The sequence below is a fragment of the Carettochelys insculpta genome, chromosome 1, assembly GCF_033958435.1.
Source record: "Carettochelys insculpta isolate YL-2023 chromosome 1, ASM3395843v1, whole genome shotgun sequence".
Classification (NCBI taxonomy): Eukaryota; Metazoa; Chordata; order Testudines; family Carettochelyidae; genus Carettochelys; species Carettochelys insculpta.
Genome location: NC_134137.1, coordinates 4596343 through 4615514, shown reverse-complemented (window position 1 = coordinate 4615514; position 19172 = coordinate 4596343). Strand labels below are relative to the sequence as shown.

Genomic DNA, 19172 nt, shown 5'->3' with positions numbered 1-19172 from the left:
TGAGCCCCAGGGCCTACAAGGCCCATGATGCACTGTCTCCCCTGCTGGTCTCAGAACTCTGCTTCCAAACCTCAGCTGCTTTCACCTGGCTTCCTGGCTTTCCCCTTCACTCCTGGTTGCCCATAATCCCTAGTGCTGCACCCTCCATGCACATATTGCTGGCTTCCTGTCAGGCGGCAGCAGGTCCCATTCCAGCCCCAGAACAGAGGCAGAGCAGCTATGGGAGCTGGGCAGGCTGACCTGATTCTGTGCATATTGCGGGGAGGGGAGAAAAGAAGTGAGCTCCAGGAACAGAGCATAGGGAAAGAGGCTGAGAAGGCAGCATGGCACAGAGGGAAGAGATGCTAATAGAGTGTGGGAGATCATTGTGAAAAGGAGAGATAGTAAGGCAGGAAATATCACATTACATCTCTTATATAAACATTGTGATCACATTTCACATGCTGCATGCACTTATGTGCCTACTTAGGTAGCCCCAAATCACACACACACGCTCACAGAGACACATGCACACACACATATGGAAAATAAATTAGTTTTATTTATTCTCAGAGTATAAGAAATAGGTCTCTGCATGAGATCAAGAGGAAGCAAGTTTAAAACAAACACTTTTTGTTTTTTATGTTTCCACAATACACAGTCAACCTGTGGAACTCTGTGCTGGGAGGTAGTGAAAAGGCCATCACTATAACAGGGTTCAAAAAAAGAGCTAGATAAATTGAAGCAGGATATATCCTTCAGTGTCCAGGATGGGCACTGACCTACCCTGTTCATTCCCTCTGCAGTTCTTATGCCTGGCCACTGCCAAAAGACCAGGGAGTGGACTAGATGGGCTCTCAGTTCGACACAGTATGGCCATTCTAATAGCTGTAGGAATCTGTCTACCAGCAATTAGAATGGTGGCACCCAATGAGTTCTACACAACCTGATTCCCCAAGTTCTCACACTGACCTGCACAGTAAAGTCAGGAATATTTGAAATATCTCTGACTGACTAATAAGTGACACAGTGAAGAGGGCCCAGCTCCATGACACAAGACGGCGGTGCAGAGGTTACTCTGACAGCTAGAATATGAAGAGAAAAAATTAAGATGCTTGAAAAACAAAGAAATGAAGCATCCTGTCCCTGATCTGTCTGGTCCTCACCCCGTAGATGATGGGGTTTAGCACGGGAGGTACCAGGAGGTACACATTGGCAATGAAAATATGGAAATACAGGGGTACATTGTGCCCGTACCGGTGCGTGAGAGAGGAGAAGAGAGATGAGATGTAAAAGACAAAAATGGCACAGAGGTGGGAGCCACACGTCCCAAAAGTCTTGAGCCGGGCGTCCTTTGTGGGGAGTCTGAAGATGGCCCTGACAATCTGTGTATAGGACACAACAATAAAAATTACATCTAAACCCTTCACACCGAATAGCACAAAGAGGCCGTAGTAACTACTGATGCGGGTGTTAGCACAAGCCAACTTCACCACGGCCATGTGCTCACAGTGTGTGTGAGGGATGATGTTGGAGCTGCAATATGGCCATTGCCTTGCAACAACGGCATAGGGCACTATCACCACAGCACCTCGCAACACCATAGCCAGGCCAAACCTGGCCACCACGGCGTTAGTCAGGATGGTGGAATGTCTTAGGGGATGGCAAATGGCTACATAGCGATCAAAGGCCATGGCCATGAAGATGCCAGACTCCACCACTAAGAAGCAGTGGATGAAGTACATCTGAATGAGACAGGCAATGAAATCTATCTCCCTGGAATTGAACCAGAAGATACTCAGTGTTTTGGGTACAATGGATGTGGACAGGACCAGGTCGGTGACGGCCAGCATGCAGAGGAAATAGTACATGGGCTCATGAAGGCTCAGCTCCCTCTTCACAATGAACAGGATGGCAAAGTTCCCCAGGATGGCTGTGGTGTACATGATGCAGAAGGGGATGGAGATCCAAACATGGGCTGTCTCCAGGCCAGGAATGCCCACCAGGATGAAGGTGGAGGGGTTGGTGAAGTCAGTTTTGTTGGATTCAGACATCGAGTAGGTGAGAAGGTGTGCAGCTCTAAAGTAGAATGGCGTGTTCTACAGATACACTATCTGAGTTACTGTGGTGCACAGGGTGTAGGGCGATGGTTGTAGTACTGAATACCTGAAGATAGAGACAATGCTAATATTAGACACCTCATGCATTACTAGAGGCTGTTCTCATGGCTGAAAAGTATTTGTTGGTCTTCACACACTGAAAATGACATTTTCTTTAGTAAGCGAAGTGAAGCAATAACAACTGGCCCCTAATTCCATATTGATGGTGCTCCATGTCTCAATATTTCTTATACCTCATGGCTTGGTAATTGTTAACAGGAACCATCAGGAAACTCAAAGTTAATACTGGTTATACATAATTGTTCCTTAATGCCATGAACCCCAGCTTAGATCATCTATATTATGGGGAATTCCTCTTTTACTGCATACCCAAAATCTGAGAATCCCAAAACCAATACAGTTTTATTAAAACATATTCTAAAGGGAAACATCCCAAGTAGAATTCACATCCGTGAAACAATTTGGGCAACACCAATGGCAGCCCTAAAGAAACATCTCCTCATTCACAGCAGTGGCCAAAATTATGACAATGTCGAGCTTCATAAGGAATGGGATAGAGAATGACCTGCTCTGGGCATATGCTCATTGGTCATCTTCTCTCTGTAAAGGCTGTAATATATAGAAAGAAGATTCCGAAACAGGCTGTGAGACAGGGAGAAACTGACACAAGCAAACAGCATGAGAAGTGGAGAATGTTTGTTGAGAAAAAAGACAAAGAAAGTATCATATGCTAGAGGAGAGGCCAATGAAGAATGGAACTGAAGACGTTACAATGGACAGAGAACAATTTCTAACTAGTAATATTTATTAGCACATAATGCTTATAAAAGGGCTTATTCCACACCTGGGACAAATAATAAGCAAAACTGATTTTGGGGTGAAAATTAAACGTAAAAATGGGAATGAAACTTGAGCATTTTTTAAGAAGAGTATTAGGTATCTGAAATGACCAACAGTCTCTAGTAAAAATAAAATGAGGAGCTAAAAGTTTGGTCCAATGGGAAACTGGAGGGAATCTTTTTTGGGGTAGTGCTTATATAACAACTGGGATAAAAAGGAAAAGTGATGGTAAGCAATACAATCTGATGTGTGGAGGTTTGATAAGTGATGCTAAAGTAATAAAGGGAAATTCTTGGTTGGCAGAGGTAAGGATAAGAAAGGGGAAGTTACTAAGTGTATTTAAAATTAAGCAAATGCGAGAAAATGTTCAGGCTAATTCCTAGGGGAGATAGGAAACTTGTTAATTTTACAGAAAAGCAAGATGTGTTCAAGAAATTGTTTTGTTTTGCCTCTGGAAAGAAGCAACCTAAGGTGCTTATATCACATGAGGGGATGAAATCTTTTTCACTCCATTAGCAATCAATAAAAAATATTAGACAGTGTCTACAGTGGATTCAGAATTACCAACATCAGAGTTATGAACTGACCAATCAAAACCACACTTCTAATTCAGAACAAGAAGGATGATATCATGCATGTGAAGAGGTGGAAAAATGTGCCTACATAAAATGAACTAAAAGTGACTAATTGACAAATCTGAGAAAGGTTTTGTCGGTGGTTCGTTGACAGGAAAATCTAGTGTTTCTACTAGTTCTGCAGGGATCGCTTTCAGGTGGGATGTTATTCAATATTTTCATCAAGGAGTTGGGAGCAAATGGAAGATCACTGCAGATAAAATTAGCAGACTACCTGAAGGATGGCAGAGTGGGGCTAAAGAAGAGGCCAGAGCTCATACAAGGATTGATCTGGAGAATTTGGTTAGCTAGGCTCATGCAAACAAAAAGTTTTCATATAATCAAATGCAAAGGTATCCTCTTAGAAGAGAGAGGACAGTCCTGACACACAGATTAGGGCACTATAATGGAATGCAGGGACTCATAAAAGAATTCAGGGGTCATTTTGGACACCCGACTCATTATGAGCTCCTGGTGCTTAAACAGGGGAGCAGTGAGCTGGAGCTAGGGAAGGATTTTACCTCTGCACGTGGCACTGGTGAAACTGTGTCCAGTCCCAGAGTCCACATGTCTAAAAAGACATACAAAAAGTTACAGAAGGTGCAGCAAAGAATCACAAAAAAAATGATTTATAGCTGGAGATAATACCTGACAGCAAGAGAGAGATTTGGAGAGTTTCACCTGCATTTCTTACCAAAAGGACAATCAAGGAAAATATTCATGGGGAGAGAATCAAAGGTCATAAATGTCTATTCAACAGGAAAAAAGGAGGACAAGACCCAGTCCCTAGATAATGATGCTAAAGAAAATTTCAGTTGGGACTAGGACACATAAAACCCTACTGCAGACCAGGTCTTAGTCTAACACCAGTTACGGAACTGAATGCAATTCAGTATTGAGAAATACAAAGTAATGCATATTAGCAAACATAATCCCAACCATACTTATACAATCATGGGGTCTAAATTAGCTGTTACACTGAAGGGAGTGAGAGAGAGATTTTGGAGTCATTGCAGATAATTTTCAGGAAACGTCAACTCCATCTGTAGCACCAGTCAAAAAGGAAAATAAAATATTCTGAATAGCCAAGAAAAAGGACACATAGCTGCGTCTACACGTGCACGCTACTTCGAAGTAGCGGCACCAACTTCGAAATAGCGCCCATCGCGTCTACACACGTCGGGCGCTATTTCGAAGTTAACTTCGACGTTAGGCAGCGAGACGTCGAAGTCGCTAACCTCATGAGGAGATAGGAATAGCGCCCTACTTTGACGTTCAACGTCGAAGTAGGGACCGTGTAGACGATCCGCATCCCGCAACGTCGAAATTGCTGGGTCCTCCATGGCGGCCATCAGCTGGGGGGTTGAGAGATGCTCTCTCTCCAGCCCCTGCGGGGCTCTATGGTCACCGTGGGCAGCAGCCCTTAGCCCAGGGCTTCTGGCTGCTTCTGCGGCAGCTGGGGATCTATGCTTCAGGCACAGGGTCTGCAACCAGTTGTCAGTTCTGTGTATCTTGTGTTGTTTAGTGCAACTGTGTCTGGGAGGGGCCCTTTAAGGGAGCGGCTGGCTGTTGAGTCCGCCCTGTGACCCTGTCTGCAGCTGTGCCTGGCATCCCTATTTCGATGTGTGCTACTTTGACGTGTAGACGTTCCCTCGCTGTGCCTATTTCGATGTTGGGCTGAGCAACGTCGAAGTTGAACATCGACGTTGCCGGCCCTGGAGGACGTGTAGACGTTATTCATCGAAATAGACTATTTCGATGTCGCAACATCGAAATAAGCTATTTCGATGTTGGCTGCACGTGTAGAAGTAGCCAGAGTAAGATAGAAAATATATTCTTTTTATATAAACCCATGGGATGCCCACATTTTGAATACTGTGAGCAGATGTCAAAATTTCATTGCAAACTATATATTGGAAGTTTAAAAGGTTCAGAAAAGGTCAACAAAAATATTAGGAATAAGGGATGGTTTTCACATGAGCAGAGATTAATAAGACTGGGATATTTTATCTGGTAAAGAGATGAATAACAAGGCACAATAGAGATCTGTAAAACCATGTCTGGTGTGGAAAATGTAAATAAGGAAAAATATTTATTCCTTCTCTTAACAGAACAACCAGGGGTCACCAAATTAAATTAATAAGCCACATGTTTAAGCCAAAGAAAAGGAAGTCTGTGTGTAAACAACTCACTATTGACCTGGGGAATATATGCCAGAGGATGGGGGAAACTCCAGGTTTTTAGCAGCATTCAAAAAAAAGAGCTAGATAAATTCCTGGAGGATAGACTCATCAAATGGCCGCTGTCAAGGATGAATAGGAATGATGAACCTTGCCTCTCTTTCTTAGAAGTTGGGAATGGGCACAGGAGAGGGATCACTTGATGATTACCTGTCTTGTTCATTCCTTCTGGGGTACCAGACATGGCCAGTGTTGGAAGACAGGAAGCTGGGCTCAATGGACATTTGGACTAATTTAGTCTGGCCATTCTTATGGAGAGGGTAACTGGATGAAATTGAATGGTCTGTGTTATATGTGAATTAAGACTGGCCTTAAGCCCCATCAATCTATTTCTTAAAGTAGACCAGGAGTGTAAATTTTTTGTCTTAGAACACATAAATAAGGGAACATTCAAATACACAAAGTCTAAAGCTATAAGTTAATAAAAGTAAAGTACTTACATGCAACATATTTAGCCTGGATTAAATGTCTCTCACGGGGGGTCTGCTTTCAGCTGAATTATTTTTGAAAAGTTTCAGACAGAAGAAAAGATTTTTTTAAGTTATTTAAAAGAAAATTTGCACATGCTGACATTTGAACAAAAGGTAGTTCCAGTGAGTAGTCCTACCACCTCCTGGTTTTCTCCCAAGTAAATGTTGGATATCGGCACCCCCACACCTTCCCCGCAGACCTTTAACACTTCCTTTTGCATTTCAAAGAGCAGTGCATTAGGTAAAGCCAGGAGAAGTGGTGACAGGGTTTGCGCATTAACACACAGTTGACTGCTGAGGTCTTTATTAAGTTCTTACACCCAGGGGTGCTCTGACGGGGTGTGACATGAGTGTTGTATTGGCCAGAATCTCAGAATTTGGCTTTGTTTTATACATCGTCTAATCCCTTTCATCCTGAAGGACCCATGGTGACACCGAAATGCAGCCACCGGGGGCTGGAGGCCATTATATGGGATGGGGAAGCACAGCAAAAATATCACTTTAGCTTATGTTCCCGGAGAAAACTCGTCCCCTGTAACAGGGGCCCTGGGATGTCTAATGGCCGTGCAGAGTAGAAACAACCCCAAACTTACTCTCTACCCCATGATGATCATGTTCCACTGGCTTTGTATCAGGTGAGCTCCTCAGAGACGTTTACCTGTGAACTCTAAGACCAAAGTATTGTCACTGGCAATCCCTCTCAGGTAGCCGTCTCCCTCACCTCTCTCACCTGGGCAACTGCAGAAACTCCCCACACCTAGAAACAACACAGCAGTGTGCACAGTTTATAATATATCGCTGTCCTGTCCCAGGGGGGTTCGCTCAGCTTGGTGGGGAGAAGCTGCCTTTGAATGTAAACAGGCTGCAGATTGGACACACTTACCAGTCTCTCTCTTTCCATGTTTGTACTTGGTGCTCTATAGCCAGTTTTAGGAGTAAACAATGACTAAGGGACCCTCCCAGAGGGAAATGAGAACCCCTGGGCTCTGGGCTGAGCCAGTGAGGAATTGGCTGCTCTGTATATTTGTTATGTTTAAAAATCAGAGTTGATTAGAAAAAAAATATGTTGGTCTCTGCCTGCTCTGACACCCAGTAAATGCTCAGAATGGTTGGGTCGATAGCAGACAGAGACGCTTGAAGATAGATGACTGAAGGAGACACAATTCCTTTCTATAAACACACAGGGCTCTCGCTGGGAGATCAGAGATAACGAATTCTACTATCAACATAGTGTGCAGCAGTTTTCATTAAAGAATCTTCCAAATATCTACTAAAGGAAAAAGGGTAGAAACAGAACCCATTGTGTACATAGGTAAACTGAGGCATGGGGAAATTATTTGGACAAGGTTACACAGAGAATGGCAGACGACTTCAACGCTGTGTCTACACTAGTCCCTTCCATTCCAAAGGAGCATGGTAATTAGTGATTGGGAAGATACTAATGAGACACTGCCATGAATATGCAGTATTTCATTAGCATAATAACGGCTGTGCATGATCCAAGAGCGCCACTTTTGAATCGCACACAGTCTGTGTAGACGGGGGACTTTCAAAAGGCTCCCCCAGACTTCAAAGGCCTCTTCTTCCTAAAACCAAATGGGAAGAAGGGGCTTTCGAGGTCCAGGAGGTCCTTTCAAGAGGCCCCCGTCTACACGGGTGGCAGGCGATTTGAAAGCGGCGCTTTCGAATGGCACGTGGCCACCGCTATCCTAATGAGGCACTGCATATTCATGACAGCACCTCATTAGCATCTTCCCAACTCACTCATTACCATGATCGTTCCAAAAGGAAGGGACAAGTGTAGACATAGCCCAGGAGTTTTTACCTCCCTGCTATAATCACTTTCTGTCCCTCACATCCACACACAGAAGGGGTGACACAGGCCAACAAATTCCATGAAAGCTTTCAGTAGCCAGTCCCCACAGCCCCCTCCAGCTCTCCAGTATAGTGTCCCTCAGTATATTATCCCACCCCCTCAGAAGTTTATTTAGTTTATTTCCCAGTCCACCCAACCCTCGGTATGGAAAATAAAAATGCTCCAGGCCCTGTTCTGCAGCGGGATTCTCTTTTGCATTTCAAACAACAGTGCTTAGGGTAAAAATAAAATAAAATATGTTTTTAAGTATTGAAAAATAGACTTTAAGTGATTGTAATTAACAACATACAGACCAAAACTGCTTATCTACGAAATGAAGCAAATCACAATCCTAACTATGTACAGTAGACAGGTTTTGAGTTAAGCAGTGTCTCATCCTGATGATACAAGCAGTCCACCAATCTTCCATACATAGACAGGAAATTCCACTGGCCCAGGACCACAGCCCCTGTTCATTCATTGTTTCTAAAGTGTCACCTTCACCATTTAGACCTTCTGCCATGTGAAGGGAACGTCATTTTTCTGAGCATCACACCCCAGCTTTCCCACCTAGAAAAAAGTACAGACATACCATGAAGTCCAGTGTCACATGAGCTGGTCACATACTCTTTCAAGCTATGATCATTTGCAGCAGGGGCCAGGAGCCTTATCCTGGGTAGAATGTTCTCAGATAGTCCTTCAGTGGGGATATGGGACGTGCAAAAAAATAGGGTGATCAGATTCAGCAAATCATCTCTTTTGCATTGATACTTTACATGACACAGTTTAGATAAAACACATTGTAATTATGTCACTGTGATAAATACAGGGTTACCAACATGCTGCTTTGGGACACAGAGCACCACACTTCACCCCTTAGTTTACTGCGGGCATGTTAGTCACTTGAGAAGGCAGGGGCAGTGTGCCCCAGGCCCGATTTAGATTTTGAACATAGAGGGTTCCTCTACACTAGCCTTCTATTTCAAAATCAATTTCGAAAGGGGGCCGAATTTTGCAAAAGGCTGCGGAGTGTCTTCACACAGAATGGCCTCTTTTGACATTGTTTTCCGTGGAAAGGTGTAGGCATTTCGACATCGCTCTTCCCAGTCAATTTCAGGAAGAGCGGCTCCTTTCAAAACTGAGTTTTGAAAGAGGGCGAGTTTACAGGCTCCTGGATCACTCTTTTGAAAGAGTGGGTGCACTGTGGCGGCAGCTTCAGGGAGCGTGAAGACACTGTTGCCAGCTCCAGCAGGGCTATATGGTCCCTGAGCTGCAAGGACCCAGTGTAGGGTAGAAATTCCTAGGCAGGACATGATATTCTGCTAAGAACCACTGCTCTAAATTTGGGTCTGGACACAAGGCCTACAGTCCTTAGCATGAGGTACCCCCTTGCCCCATGCTGAGTCCATCTGGGAAGGTTATCCTGGCTGGAACAAAGACAAAGATAGTCACCCTGGCACGCACATTCCAGGAACAGAGAGAAAGCTGTGCTAGTCTATATACTATCAAACAAAAAGGAGTCAAGTAGCACTTTACAGACTAACAAAATAATTTATTAGGTGGTGAGTTGTCGTGGGACAGACCCACTTCTTCAGACCATAGCCAGACCAGGACAGACTCAATATTTAAGGCACAGAGAACCAAAAATAGTAATCAAGGTTGACAAATCAGAAAAAAATTATCCAGGTGAGCAAATCAGAGAGTAGAGGGGCAGAAGTAGGGGGGGGAAAGAATTAGACTTTTAAAACTTGTAATAGTTTCAGCCATTCTGTTAATGACTTAAAATTTGTGTCTTACTAAAGAGGAATTTTCACAACAGTCTTGAAACAGAGGCTAATGAACTCTCTTTTATATTCAAATTCAACACATTAACACGTGGTTTGAACTGGGATGGGAATTTTCTGGGTCATTATTGGGGCTCTTTTGCATACATGGCTTCATCTAATTCTTGACTCCCCCCAACCCCTTCTGCCCCTCTGCTTTCTGATTTGCTCACCTTGATAATTTTTTTCTTATTTGTCAACCTTGATTACTATTTTTGGTTCTCTGTGCCTTAAATATATGCGGCTATGGTCTGAAGAAGTAGGTCTGTCCCATGAAAGCTCACCACCTAATAAATTATTTTGTTAGTCTTTAAAGTGCTACTTGACTACATTCCAGGAAGAGAGCCTTAGGATGCCTCAGAAGGATGCAGGAACAAATGTCTGATTGTTGCCTACCTTCATTACCTTCTGCTTTGATTCTTTAGACGCAACATGAAGGGCTTGTCTACACTTGCCCCCAACTTTAAAGTGGGGCATGTTAATCAGGGCGACAGGAGATTACTAATAAAGTACTGCAGTGAATGCGCAGCACTTGTTTAGGCTAGTTCTCTCCCGCAGAAACTTCAAAGATTCAAACTTTGAAGTTCCGCCATGTGTGTAGCTGCGGGTATTTGAAGGCTCTTTACTCCTTGTCAGCCATGCGACCCCATGCGCAACATTCCCTGGCTTGTTCTTTCGAAAGGGCTCATGTTACTGTGGGGATGCTCCCTTTCAAGAGAATGGGAACCTCTTTCAAAAGGGCGGACCCCTACCATGATCCAATCTATGTGTGTAGCCACGGCCTTTTGAAATCTCTTCTTTCGATTCCGCTTTTCGAAATTCAGGCGTCTGGTATTTGAATGTAGTATAGCCACAGCCACAGCTGCCAAATGTTGCATATACTGTCCTGTTACCCTCAGTTGCTCTTGTTATGTTCTGTGTACTTCTGAATAACCTAGAGATCAGCCTGGGGATTTCAAAAGTCAGGATTTGGCCTCTTTCGGTCACCAGCAAACCTCTCTTTGCTCAGCATTTTTAACTATTGTGCTTTCGCAGCAGGTGATAATTCAATGCAAACGTTGATCAATGCCATGAGTTAGTGTGCCTCATTTCCCCCTCTCAACCAGCAAACCAGATTTCTTATGGCTTCTCAGCCGTGATAAGTGGTGAGTGATCATTCAGGGGTTAGCTGAGAAGCAATATCCCACAGACCTTCTTATTACAACTAGAGAAGGTCCAAGAGCTTTTAGTATCTTTACAAACTTTCCTCAGCAGGATCAATGTCCTGTCTTACAGAGACAGAGTTAGTTAGAATATATCCGTGAAAAAGTAAACCAAAGATTTATATTTCCTCTGTCTCAGAAAAAAACAAGCAAGAGAACTTTTCAATGCATTTAAAATCTGAATATGAAATGAAGCCAGGTGGAGTAGGAAAGGTTCCCATAGACTGTTTGTCAGTGGCTGGAAATGGATGACAGGGAAGGGATCACTTGATGATAACCTGTTTTGTTCATTCCCTCTGCGGCATTTGGCACTGGCCACTGGCAAAATCCATGCATAAGAAGCTGGTGACAGAGGTGGTTTTGCTAGCAGAGGGACATCTACATGGCTTGTTTTACTGCCAGCAGCAGCTTCTGCCAGCAGTGAGATCTCCTGCAGCTATGCTAATTAGCTGCACTATTATGCTAATGAGCAGCCATTTGCAATTGAGAGACTGCTTATTAGCATGAAGCTGCGAGCAGTACCCCTCCATAAAGACCCAGCCTTTCGCCACCTGAGCTAGATGGAACAAATCACTGACAATTTTCATATCTATAGGGCTATCATCAGCTACCTCCACTGATAATACAGCTTCCAAACCCTCAGGTCTTACATGCACTTAGCCAAAGGCATGAGCAGATTTCTCTTAACACCTCAAATAATGGACTCTATTAGGTAAGAATATAGATTTATTAACTATGGAAAGATCGATTTTAAGTGATTAGAACATCTCCTGGAAAGTTCATCAGGTGAGGCTAACCATCTTCGATGGCCTGTTGTATTCATTGATGGGCCATCAAACGGAATGGACCAGCAGACCAGGTTTTCTACTGAAACTGCACAGCTTTCTGAAATCTATGTTTTAGTTTCTAATAAGACATCATGCCTTATCCTGGAAAGCACAGCATTCTGGTCTGCATTGAAATGGGAATTGAAGGACAGAGGAAAGAAAAAGGAAGGAGTGTTTTACTGCACCACTCATCACGTGTGCAATAAATGGCTCTCTGAAAATGTCCCTCTCACCTTCCTTGTTCAGCAAACCTGCACTTTCGTTTTGTCAGGCCTGAGCCTCACATACATCACTGGATTAAGATAACTTTTGCCATGGTATGTGGGAACCCATTGAACCCGACTGTAATCATCATCATCATAGTAAATCCCAAAGGAATGTAGCCTCCTGGGAATCCAAACACTGCCAGGACTGGTCTGTTGAAAGATGATTAAGGGTCTCCGATTGTACATTTGTGAAGTTGCAGACCTGTTGTGCTATCACAGCTTTAGGTGCTGAAGTCCTTTCTAGATGTTTAGTGGCATTCCTTGGTCTGCTCACTTCAGAATCTGATTCATACACCAGATTGATGTGTACTGCTTCTTGTCCAGCCAGTTCCACTTTCAGAGACAGCAGTTCACAATGTTTTACCTGCAAATGCCAAAGACATTCTTGAGACAACAGCGCCTTCCATGTTTGTAAGTGGAACATCAGCTGGGATCACATTAAAAGTGACGGAGAGAGGGAGCCCTGTGTATGGTCAGAAATTCAAAGGTCCACCACCACCAGCTCTATTCTTCTACCTCGCACACCGGTCTGGCCAGCAATTCTCAATGAGTTTTACTCAGACTGATTCCACAGTGGATCTCCCTAAGAGAGCACAATAAGGCCAGGAATGGGTTTAATGTCTGTTGACTGTCCTAAGTGTTTCAGGGAAAAAGACCCAACTCCAGGTCACCAGACAGCTTTAAATGTAACTCCGTCTAAGAGCCAGAAAACCCAGAGAAAATGTTAGGCCTCTTTTTTTGAATAAACAGCTGGAGCAGTCTGTCCTGGATCTGTTTCGTCCTCACCCCATAGATGATGGGGTTTAATATGGGGGGCACCAAGAGGTACACATTGGCAAGGAGAATGTGGAAGTGCAGAGCAACATTGTGGCCAAAACGGTGTGTGAGGAAGGAGAAAAGGCCTGGGATATAAAAGCATAAAATGGCACAAAAGTGGGCACAACAGGTCCCAAAAGTCTTAAGCCGGGCATCCTTGGTAGGGAGGCTGAAGATGACCCTGAGAATCTGAATGTAGGACACAGTGATAAAAAACACATCCAAACCAGTCACAAAGAATACCACAAAGAGTCCGTAGTAGCTACTGATGCGGGTGTCAGTGCACGCCAGCTTCACCACGGCCATGTGCTCACAGTAGGTGTGGGGGATGTGCGTTTGGCAATAAGGCCATTGCCTTGCCAGGAAAAGATTGGGCAGTATGATTATGCTGCTGCGCAGGGCCACCCCCAGGCCAATCTTGGCCACCACACGGTTTGTCAGGGTGGTGGAATGTCTCAGGGGATGGCAAATGGCCACGTAGCGATCAAAAGCCATGGCCACGAAGATCCCAGACTCCATTGAAAAGAAGCAGTGAATGAAGTACATCTGGGTGAAACACGCAGTGAAATCTATCTCCCTTGAATTGAACCAGAAGATGCTCAGTGTTTTGGGCAGGATGGAGGTGCACAGGACTAGGTCGGTGACGGCCAGCATGCACAGGAAATAGTACATGGGTTCATGGAGGCTCATCTCCTTCTTCACAATGAACATGATGGTGAAGTTCCCCAAGAGGGCTATGACGTACATGGTGCAGAAGGGGATAGAAATCCAGACATGGGCTTCCTCCAGGCCAGGAATGCCTAGAAGGATGAAGCTGGAGAGATTGGGGAAGACAGTTGTGTTGGAATCTGACATGGAGTAGAAGAGAAGGTGAGTGGCTCTGAAGCTGTTTCTGTCTCCTGTACGTACCGTAAGTTCTCTTGACTTCCTATGTGTTTCCTGAATCTAGGATGATGCTCTCAGTACAAAAGCCTGCATAGAGAGACAGTGTTAATACAAGACAATGCATGCACAACTGGAGGTTCTTCTGAAGGGAGAAGCAGTCTGGTCACTCTTCATACCTTGAAATATGATATTTCATTATTCAGATAAATGAATTATGAACTACTGACCTCATTAATGATAATTCCCTATTTCATAAAACAACAAGAAGTCCCATGGCACCTTATAGACTAACAGATTTATTGGAGCATAAGATTTCAGGCAAAAGCTTATACTCCAATAAATGTTAGTCTGTAAGGTGTCACAGGACATCCAGTTATTTTTGCAGATGCAGACTAACATTGCTAACCCTTTGGTACTTGTCTCCATATTTGATGATTTTCCAGGTGTCAATAATTCCTAAAATTGGACAGTGTGGGAACCAAAGAGGCTAACAATGGATGGAGATGCTGTAGTCATCATGAAGAGGTCTGATTATGAATCAGAAGCTACTCAAACATCTGTCCACCACCACATTCTACTCAACACAATCCCCTGGTCCCACTGAGGAGTACCAAAGGAGAGAACACTATTTGCTCAAGAAACTCCCCCAAGAAGCACAGGGAAAAATTTACACTAACGCATTCCTGTAATCCTAAGCAAGGGTGCTCTATCTGCTATCTGAGATCCATAAACCTGAGAATCCTCGGTACTCAATCTTTTCAGGCACTGGGACTCTGACAGCAGGATTGTCTAGCTATGTTCACTCTCTCCTTGGACCCTCTGCTACCAGCTCTCCCAAATATCTTTGAGACACCACTGATTTCCTGAGGAAACTACAGTCCATTGATGATCTTCCAACAAACACCATCCTGGCCACTAGAGATGTAGAAGATTTTTACACCAATATTACACGCAAAGATGGATTACAAGTCACCAGGAACAGTATCCCCAATGATGTCATGGCACGGCTGGTGGCTGATCTTTGTGACTTTGTCCTCACCCCAAACCATTTCAGATTTGGGGATTGATATATATTTTCAAGTCACCAGGACTGCTACAGGCACCTTCATGGCCCCATAGTAAGCAAACATTACTATGACTGATTTAGGACAAAGATTCGGCAGCTGTCTCCCCCAAGTGACCCCGCTGAACTTGTGCTATACTAATGGCATTTTTGTCATTGAGAAAGAGACATCTGAAGAATTCCATCCAGATTTCAAAATTTTCACCCACCATCAACCTCATCCTGGACAAGTTCACACAAGAGATCCACTTCCTGGCCATGAAAGGGCGAAAAAGCAACTGTCACCTCAACACCATCCTATGGCAGAAACCCACTGACCACTATACTTACATACATGTCCCCAACTTTTGTACAGAACACCACACAATCTGTTGTCTACAGCCAAGCCCTTAGATACAACAGCATTTACTCCCATCCTTCAGACGAGACAAACTTCTGCAGGATCTCAAGCCTTTTTAAAACTACAGTACCCACTTGAAGAAGTGAAGAAAGAGGTTGACAAAGTCAGGCACATACCAAGTCACTTACCACAGGACAGATCCAAGAAGGAAAGCAATAGAACATCAGAGACCATCACCTACAGTCACTTGCTAGAGCCTCTCCAACACATCATCAAGGATCTACAAACTATCCTAGAAGACAATCCCTGGCTCACTGAGCACACGGGAGGCAGAGTAGTCCTCTGTTACAGACAGGTCCCCAAACTGAAACACATGCTCACCAGAAATTACACCCCCCACAACAGAAACACGAATTCAGGATCCAGTCCCTGCAACAAATCCCATTGCCAGTTCTAACCACATTTCTCCCCTCCTAATGACGTCATTGGACCTAACCACATCAGCCACACTGTCAGGGGCTCATTCACCTGCACCTTTACTAAGTGATATATGCCATCATGTGACAGCAAGGCCCCTTGGCCAAACTGGACTGTATCTATGCAAAAGAATAAAGGGACAAAAATCAGACATGAAGAACAGTAATGTTCAGAAAGTAGTAGGAGAGCACTTCAATCTCCCTCGACACTCAGTAACAAACTTGAAAGTTACTATATTCAGAAAAAAAATCAAAACCAAACATCAGTTTGACACTCTAGCACTAGAATTCATATGAAATCTTGACACTCAGACTGGAGCTGAACAGAGCCTGCAAGAGGATAGCTCATTACAAAAAACTAATTTCCCCTTTTTTGGTATTTACGCCTTCTCAAGTACACCCTTGTGTGTATGTGTTCCTATACTTGCAAGCAATGGGGTGCACAAACAGCCCCCCATTTCTTGGACTCTGGTTGCGCTCTCAAATCAGGTGCCAAGACCTTAGGGTTACGCAATACTCATGTCTTTATTCACCCCTGTTTGCCTCACCACCAGTGCCAAACAAGGTACCATTTTACAAAAGTTTCTTTTTCCTCTCACAGGCAGAGTCAGCCCTTAGCTAGGAGGCCTCCAGCTGCGCCCCCAACCAACCTTTCCCTCACTACCTGCCCCACATCTGCCTCCTTGTAGCCTATACAGCCTGTGGCTTGTCAGAGCTCTGGCATTACCCACCTGCAGGATGGCATCAGGCCTTTACCTCGGCACCAATCTGTTCCCCTTGATTGGAGCTAATTAAGCACTGCACCAGTCCTTGCCACACTGCCAAACTGAAGGCTCCATTTCACATGTCTGACGAGGTGGGTTCCAGCCCATGAATGCTTAAGCCCAAATACATTTTCTACTCTCTCCGGTGTCACGGATCGCCTTGTTGCTTTTGCTGAAGCAGACTAACACGGTGGCTCTTCTAAAAATATTCTTGCTCAATCTTTTAGCCTTCCAAACGTAAGAGTGGGGCCAGAAGCAAGGTTCTTTAGTCTCTGCCCTATTTACTATACGTTCTGCTAATACTGAATAGGCACTATCAGGAAACACGAGTGTGACTACTGTTTATGCCTTGTTGGTCCATAACACAATGAAAGACAGGCTACTGCAGTGGTTCCCAAACTTTTCAGCATCATGGCCCCCTTTTGATTTTTGAGAAACCTTCACGCCCCCCACACTTCTTCTTTACCATCATCCAAGCCCCCTTTAAAAAAATTCAATTTATAACTTAAAGTAATCATAAAAACTTGGTATAAAAATGTTATTCACAATTAAAAATAAGCCCAGATAGATTTTCTGGGCCCCTTGAAGGTGCCTGGTGTAGCCCTAGCTGGCCAGCTACCTGAGCTCCATGTCAAATGCAAGAACTAACTGAGATAGCCACCCACCTGCCTGATACCTGTGCTACCAGAGCCACCCACCCAAGCCCTGCGCTGCCAGGGCCAGCCAGCCAGCCAGCCACCTGCCCACCTGCTGGCCGCCCAAGCCCCACAAGCCACCCGCCCGAGCCCCTCCCATCCCACAAAGCCAGATACCATCAGCAGCCTGTTCTTACCCCATCCCCATCCCCCTCACCCATGCCAGGTACCCCCAGTCCCCATCTAACCCCATTCTCCTCTTCCCACCCCACAACCCTCACTAACTCATCTTTGCAGAAGGCAGCTAGCTCCACATGGATCTTCGCCAGCTGCCTGCTTTTTATAACAGCTGCGCCAGGTCACCCACATAAAATGGCAGGTGCTGAGAGCTGGAGGCAAAGGCCAGATCTTTCTTCAGGTGGAGGGAATGATGGAGGGGGCTGGGTCACCTCACGCCCTGCCCCACGGAATTTCACCCCCCACTGTGGGAACCCAGGAGCTAGAGTGTCCATCCATTCTCTATTTACCCAGTTCCTCAAAATATGAGAGTGAAAAAAAAGCCAAAAGCTTTGGCCAGTGTATCAGGGTGAAACATCTCACTTAGAACACGCCTGGGGGAAATTGATCACCAGAGAACTCCACTGGAAATAGCCACATACACTGACAATTGAAAATTGTCTTTCGCCTCTGTTTGTCAAGGCTGGGAGTGGGTGACAGAGGATGGATCTCTTGATTATTATATGTTCTGTTCATTCCCTGTGGGGTACCTGGCACTGGCTGTGGTCAGAAGACAGAATACTGGGCTAGTGGAACATAGGTCTGACCAAGTACAGCCATTCTTGTGTTCTTATGTTGAAAAAGCCTTACTCCACTGATTGCAACTACATGGAAACAACTGCTGAAGCAGCAAAAACATAAAGAGTGTTCACATGCCTAAGGAATGGAATGGAGCGTAACCTGCTCTGGACTTGGGCTCAGTTTTGGTCCCCCAGTCTGTATACATGATGGCCGTGTCTACGCAAGCCCAAATCTTCGAAACGGCCATGCAAATGGCCATTTTGAGGGTTACTAATCGGGCCCTGAAATGCATCTTCAGCACCTCATTACCATGCCGCTGGCCGCAGCTCTTCAAAATTGCCGCTTTTCACTGCCGCACAGCTCGTCCAGATGGGGATTCTTTTTGAAAGGACTCTGCCAACTTCAAAACCCCCTTATGAGCAGATAGCAATAAGGGGTTTTTGAAGCTGGCAGGGTCCCTTCAAAAAGAACCTCCGTGCAGACGAGCCGCCTGGCAGTGAAAAGCAGAAATTTTGAAGAGCTGTGGCCGGCAGCATGCTAATGTGGAGCTGAATATGCATTTCAGCACCTCATTAATAATCTTTGAAATGGCCATTTGCATGGCCATTTCAAAGATATGGGCTAGTGTAGATGTAGCCAGTGTTGCAGGTGGAAAGGAGATTTCTGAAAGAGATTGTAGGAAATAGGGAGGCTGCCTTACATGGACAGAATGAAAAATCTGGGAGAGTTAAATTAAAGACAAAAAGGGGGTATCTGATGGAGGAGAACAAAACAAAATAATGGAATTTATTATATTCCAATGGACAAACAGACAACAGTCCTTAAAAACATTATTTATGGATAGTTAATATTTCAAAATGGGTAAATCCTCAAAAGCTGAGGCAAATTACCAACAAAGCTCATTGGGAGGAAAAATTTGGACAGGGAAATATGAATAAAACTTGGAATTTCTTTAAGTGGACTTTATTAGATACCTCAATATCCTTGGTTCCAAAATAGAGTGCAGATCTTTGACTTAAATCTGTTTCAGTCACAGCAGTAATAAATGGGACGGAGAAAGCATCATATAAGAAAGAGCATAAAGGGAAAACAGACAGATGAAGTTAGAGATATCAGGGAGCATGCCTGTTTGCCAGGGTAAACTATAACAAAATAAAGA

General features: G+C 44.4%; 2 protein-coding genes across 2 annotated transcripts; both read right to left on the bottom strand.

Annotated features, from left to right (window-relative positions):
• Positions 1-1085: 1085 nt before the first annotated feature.
• LOC142002317 (olfactory receptor 52R1-like) lies at positions 1086-2033 on the bottom strand. The gene has a single exon (XM_074978335.1). It carries the CDS (start codon positions 2031-2033, stop codon positions 1086-1088), a length of 948 nt encoding a protein of 315 aa, XP_074834436.1.
• A 10899-nt stretch (positions 2034-12932) lies between these two features.
• On the bottom strand, positions 12933-13907 carry LOC142002313 (olfactory receptor 52R1-like). Its single transcript, XM_074978322.1, has one exon. It carries the CDS (start codon positions 13905-13907, stop codon positions 12933-12935), a length of 975 nt encoding a protein of 324 aa, XP_074834423.1.
• Between the last annotated feature and the right edge of the window lie 5265 nt (positions 13908-19172).